This window comes from Dermacentor silvarum, chromosome 9, assembly GCF_013339745.2.
Source record: "Dermacentor silvarum isolate Dsil-2018 chromosome 9, BIME_Dsil_1.4, whole genome shotgun sequence".
NCBI classification, from domain to species: domain Eukaryota; kingdom Metazoa; phylum Arthropoda; class Arachnida; order Ixodida; family Ixodidae; genus Dermacentor; species Dermacentor silvarum.
The window spans coordinates 14,743,062-14,749,261 of record NC_051162.1 but is presented as its reverse complement, the minus strand read 5'-3'; the positions used below and the strand labels follow the sequence as shown (position 1 = coordinate 14,749,261).

At 52.2% G+C, this 6,200-nt stretch overlaps 1 protein-coding gene across 1 annotated transcript; it reads right to left on the bottom strand.

The window, feature by feature from the left end:
* Positions 1 to 4,252: 4,252 nt before the first annotated feature.
* On the bottom strand, positions 4,253 to 5,362 carry LOC119463449 (uncharacterized). The gene has a single exon (XM_037724295.1). The coding sequence runs from the start codon at positions 5,360 to 5,362 to the stop codon at positions 4,253 to 4,255; it is 1,110 nt and encodes a 369-aa protein (XP_037580223.1).
* Positions 5,363 to 6,200: the final 838 nt, after the last annotated feature.

Below are 6,200 nucleotides of genomic sequence, written 5' to 3'. Positions count from 1 at the left end.
CGTTTATCTCTACGCATGTAATGAAACAATAACATCCAGGACTGACTGCAATTTGTGCCTTCTACGTTCCGCTACGCTAGAGATGGCACTCTCGAATTATCATTTTGCGGATGTACCGCCCCAGTAAACTTCATTGATGTTCGCCTCTAGATGACGATATGTCCTGAGCTGGATTCAGCTGAATGCTCTTCATCCCATTGTCCGGTCTCGCACTCTGATGAAATGCAATAAAATCCTTTTTGGGAGCCACCGTCGCGTTTATCTCTACGCATGCAAAGAAACAATAACATCCAGGACTGACTGCAATTTGTGCCTTCTACGTTCCGCTACGCTAGAGATGGCACTCTCGAATTATCATTTTGCGGATGTACCGCCCCAGTAAACTTCATTGATGTTCGCCTCTTGATGGCCATATGTCCTGAGCTGGATTCAGCTGAATGCTCTTCATCCCATTGTCCGGTCTCGCACTCTGATGAAATGCAATAAAATCATCTTTTGGGAGCCACCGTCGCGTTTATCTATACGCATGCAAAGAAACAATAACATCCAGGACTGACTGCAATTTGTGCCTTCTACGTTCCGCTACGCTAGAGATGGCACTCTCGAATTATCATTTTGCGGATGTACCGCCCCAGTAAACTTCATTGATGTTCGCCTCTTGATGGCCATATGTCCTGAGCTGGATTCAGCTGAATGCTCTTCATCCCATTTGTCCGGTCTCGCACTCTGATGAAATGCAATAAAATCCTTTTTGGGAGCCACCGTCGCGTTTATCTATACGCATGCAAAGAAACAATAACATCCAGGACTGACTGCAATTTGTGCCTTCTACGTTCCGCTACGCTAGAGATGGCACTCTCGTATTATCATTTTGCGGGTGTACCGCCCCAGTAAACTTCATTGATGTTCGCCTCTAGATGGCCATATGTCCTGAGCTGGATTCAGCAATGCTCTTCATCCCTTTGTCCGGTCTGACACTCTGATGAAATGCAATAAAATCCTTCTTGGGAGCCACCGTCGTCGCGTTTATCTCTACGCATGAAAACAAAAACAATAACATCCAGGACTGACTGCAATTTGTGCCTTCTACGTTCCGCTACGCTAGAGATGGCACTCTCGTATTATCATTTTGCGGGTGTACCGCCCCAGTAAACTTCATTGATGTTCGCCTCTAGATGGCCATATGTCCTGAGCTGGATTCAGCAATGCTCTTCATCCCTTTGTCCGGTCTCGCACTCTGATGAAATGCAATAAAATCCTTTTGGGAGCCACCGTCGCGTTTATCTCTACGCATGTAAACAAAAACAATAACATCCAGGACTGACTGCAATTTGTGCCTTCTACGTTCCGCTACGCTAGAGATGGCACTCTCGTATTATCATTTTGCGGGTGTACCGCCCCAGTAAACTTCATTGATGTTCGCCTCTAGATGACGATATGTCCTGAGCTGGATTCAGCTAATGCTCTTCATCCCTTTGTCCGGTCTCGCACTCTGATGAAATGCAATAAAATCCTTTTGGGAGCCACCGTCGCGTTTATCTACGCATGTAAACAAAAACAATAACATCCAGGACTGACTGCAATTTGTGCCTTCTACGTTCCGCTACGCTAGAGATGGCACTCTCGTATTATCATTTTGCGGATGTACCGCCCCAGTAAACTCATTGATGTTCGCCTCTAGATGGCCATATGTCCTGAGCTGGATTCAGCAATGCTCTTCATCCCTTTGTCCGGTCTGACACTCTGATGAAATGCAATAAAATCCTTTTTGGGAGCCACCGTCGCGTTTATCTCTACGCATGTAAGCAAAAACAATAACATCCAGGACTGACTGCAATTTGTGCCTTCTACGTTCGGCTGCGCTAGAGATGGCACTCTCGTATTATCATTTTGCGGGTGTACCGCCCCAGTAAACTCCATTGATGTTCGCCTCTAGATGGCCATATGTCCTGAGCTGGATTCAGCAATGCTCTTCATCCCTTTGTCCGGTCTGACACTCTGATGAAATGCAATAAAATCCTTTTGGGAGCCACCGTCGCGTTTATCTCTACGCATGAAAACAAAAACAATAACATCCAGGACTGACTGCAATTTGTGCATTCTACGTTCCGCTACGCTAGAGATGGCACTCCCGTATTATCATTTTGCGGGTGTACCGCCCCAGTAAACTTCATTGATGTTCGCCTCTAGATGGCCATATGTCCTGAGCTGGATTCAGCTAATGCTCTTCATCCCTTTGTCCGGTCTGACACTCTGATGAAATGCAATAAAATCCTTCTTGGGAGCCACCGTCGTCGCGTTTATCTCTACGCATGAAACAAAAACAATAACATCCAGGACTGACTTAAATTTGTGCCTTCTACGTTCCGCTACGCTAGAGATGGCACTCTCGAATTATCATTTTGCGGATGTACCGCCCCAGTAAACTTCATTGATGTTCGCCTCTTGATGGCCATATGTCCTGAGCTGGATTCAGCTGAATGCTCTTCATCCCTTTGTCCGGTCTCGCACTCTGATTAAATGCAATAAAACCCTTTTTGGGAGCCACCGTCGCGTTTATCTATACGCATGCAAAGAAACAATAACATCCAGGACTGACTGCAATTTGTGCCTTGTACGTTCCGCTACGCTAGAGATGGCACTCCCGAATTATCATTTTGCGGATGTACCGCCCCAGTAAACTTCATTGATGTTCGCCTCTAGATGGCCATATGTCCTGAGCTGGATTTAGCAAAATGCTCTTCATCCCTTTGTCCGGTCTCGCACTCTGATGAAATGCAATAAAATCCTTTTCGGGAGCCACCGTCGCGTTTATCTCTATGCATGTAAAAAAAACAACATCCAGGACTGACTGTAATTTGTGCCTTCTACGTTCCGCTGCGCTAGAGATGGCACTCTCGTATTATCATTTTGCGGGTGTACCGCCCCGGCCGACTACTTCCCCGTCATTCCTGAAAGCAAAGGCAAAAATAAATGTTGGGGAGAACCTGTCCCTGCAAAAAGCATTCCAGGTTTAAAGCCAATCAAATGAGAAATGAATAGGGGTTCTAATTAATACCCAAAGCGCAAATTTCGTGGAAAAAGACCAATAGGAAAAATAATACGTGGGCAACGGCAACATCTTGGCGTCCTAAAGCTCTCAGCGAGGACAGAAGCCCCGGCTAAGGGCTTTTAATGTTGCGAAATAAGTAGAGGCAGAGACGAAAAGGGCATGGACAGCGCCATGACACGTAGTAGTAAAAGGAAAAAAAAGGAAAAGAACAAAGAGAAAAGACAGAAAGAAAAAGAAAGAAAAGAGAGAGAGAGAAAAAAAAAACTAAGGGATAATACAAGCTGAACACACACAAAAACAACAATAATTAGCAGGAAAAAAGAGAAAGAAAAAAAACAGGCAAAACCAGACACACACATGATGAGCACGTCAGTCCAGTTGCTGAAGCAGGGCCGGCGGCGATCAGCAGCAAGTCGTCACAGGGCGTGGCAGGTCGTCCCAAGGTGGCACAGGGCGTGACTGTGCAGTCGCCGCTGTACGGCGTCACGGTTGCTTCCAACAACAAATCTAAGTAGCGCATGTGCTTCCTGCTTCGTTGCGACCATTGCCCTGTGCGCCCACGCGATCAAGTGCCCAATAACCATAGCTGGCGATGTGCACTGAATGTCCCTTCCCCCGGCTCCCGTCCGACCTCCAAACGGTTGCGAGGGACAGCATCACCGGGACCAAAAAGCCCCACCTCGTTTGGCCGGAAGGGTTACTCCGCCCCCACAACCGATTGAGCCGGGAACACCCACCCCACTAAAGCACCTACTGATGCCCCACTAAAGCACCTACTGATGCCAAAAAAAAGATAGAAAGGGGAAAAAAATGAACTCGGGATTCGAACCCGCCGCCCCCGGCACATCTGTCAACGACGACATGCCATCGTGCCTCCTGGGTGGCACCGCGGTTTCACCTCGAGGGTGTAACAGCCAGGAACCACGCGCACCGCGGAGCGGACGACATCGGCACACCACGGACACCCTCCGCGGTCGGCCCGCAGCGGACGAGCCGCCGAGTACCTCCACCGGCGCAACGCGCCGAGCACACCCGCCACGAGCCGGCGCATAAACGGTCCGATGTTTTGGACCAAGTGTAACGTGCCCCGTGCCTGCGGCTGTACAATGCTGAACTGCGATGCCACCAACATTCGTCACGTGCGCGAATGCCAACAGGTCTCCAATCGTCTAAATGCCCAACCAGCAGGCACCACGGAGCTCATTTGGAGACGTCTGGAATGCTGGCACTGACGAGGTGTGTGATGCGAATGAGGATAGCCCTGTTGCGCGGCGACTTTAGCAGGACGGGGAAGTTTCTGCTCGCGAGCGCGGCCGACGGCGCCATGGTTTGTGCGATCTCGCGAGTGATTGAACACTCATAGATGTAGTGCTCCATCGACTCGCACAAGGCACCACAGGGGCATCGGGGTTCGCTCATTAACCTGAACCGATAGAAGTAAAAGGGGAAGCGCCCGTGTTCCGTCAGAAGCGTGACGAGCGGGCGCGGCGGGGGGAAAAACGGCGGAAGTTCATCGAGTCGCGGGACCCAGCGAAACAGCGCCGTGTCCGCATTATCTCGCTGCCACTGGCGAGCCCACTGCGCCCGCTGCGCTCTCCGAAACGCTGATCGAATGGCCGCTAAGGACATAGGCGCCACCCTCTGCGCGCCGACGACTGCGGCTCGGGATGCCAAGAAATCGGCCAGTTCGTTGCCGAACACTCCACTATGTCCCGGTACGAGGTATAGGCAGACAGTCGTCGAGCGCGAGATTTCGTGTAGCAACGCCTTGATGTTGTTGATCCGCGGGTCCGCCGTAGATGGCACCGACAACGCGCACAGGAGCGATAGACAGTCCGTATACATGTGCACGGGCACACGGACGCCCCTCCCCCGAATGTGCGCCAGCGCCTCCATGAAAGCAATCAGCTCGGCGCAGTAAGCGCTGGTCGCCTCGCTCACCGAATATCGCCCCACCGCGCCGATCCTTCCCCGGGGTCCCAGGACGACAAACGCCGCTCCCGACGAAAGGGACGTAAATGAGCCGTCCGTAAAAACATGGACGCCCTCACTTCGAGAGGCCTGGAACGCCTCGTTCCGCGAAAGGCGCCGAAACGAAAACGTACGCGCATCCGCAGGGTGTGCGTCCCACGGGTCCACCGGAAAGAGGACCTGGCGCGGCGAAATGGACAGCTCGCCGTAAGTCACCGGCACTCGCAGGGCGAAGAGATGAAATTCCGCATTCGCCCTATCGAGTTCGAGCGCCAGCGGAGGAGCACGCATCAACACTTGGAGGGCCGCAGTACGGGTGGTCCGAAATGCCCCCAGCATCGACACCAAAACCGTCCGTTGTACGGATGCCACGCGAGCACTTAGCCGACAGTCGGGCTTATCAGTTCACCATATTGGAGACGCGTAGGTCAATGCCGGCAACATGACCTGCTGGTACAGACGCATCATCTCTATCGGCCGCAGGCCCGCCTGCGCGAGCGCGAGAGCTTTCATGGACAACAGCTCGGCCTTCTCCTTGAGGTGGTCTGCGTGTTTGAAGAAAGACAGACGCCTGTCAAAAACCACCCCAAGGATGCGCAGGGTCTCCACAAACTTCAGACATTTCCCCTTCCCCCCCAGGCGGACGGTGGGATGTACCCTCTCCATACCGCCATGGCCGTGGGAGAAGAGTACACAGAAAGTTTTCTCCATGTTCAATTTGACCCGCGCTGTTTCGGTCCATCGCACGACCCGCGCAAGCGCATCGGAGCCCACTGCGCCCAGCTCGTCCCTGGATTTCCCAGCGATGAGGATGACCGTGTCGTCCGCGTACGCCTGGACTGTCACGCCGGGTGGCATGGCGAGGCATAACAAGTCGTGGATAACGACGTTCCATAAGAGCGGCGACAGCGGCGAACCTTGGGGGCTTCCGAGCGACGGGCTTGCTTCAACCTCGCCCGCGAACGAGCGGTAAATGACGTGCCTGTCCTCCAGGAAGGTTCGCAGCAGGTGGTATACGTTTGACGGCAAGCCCCTGTCCCGGAAGAAGCGAAGCACCAGCGGATGCCAAACGCTATCGAAAGCCCCCCGGAAATCCAACGACATGATAATGGCCGGGATTTTAAGTGCCTTTAGGTGGAGTAGCTGGGCTTTCAAGTTGTGCAGTGCCAGTACCGCG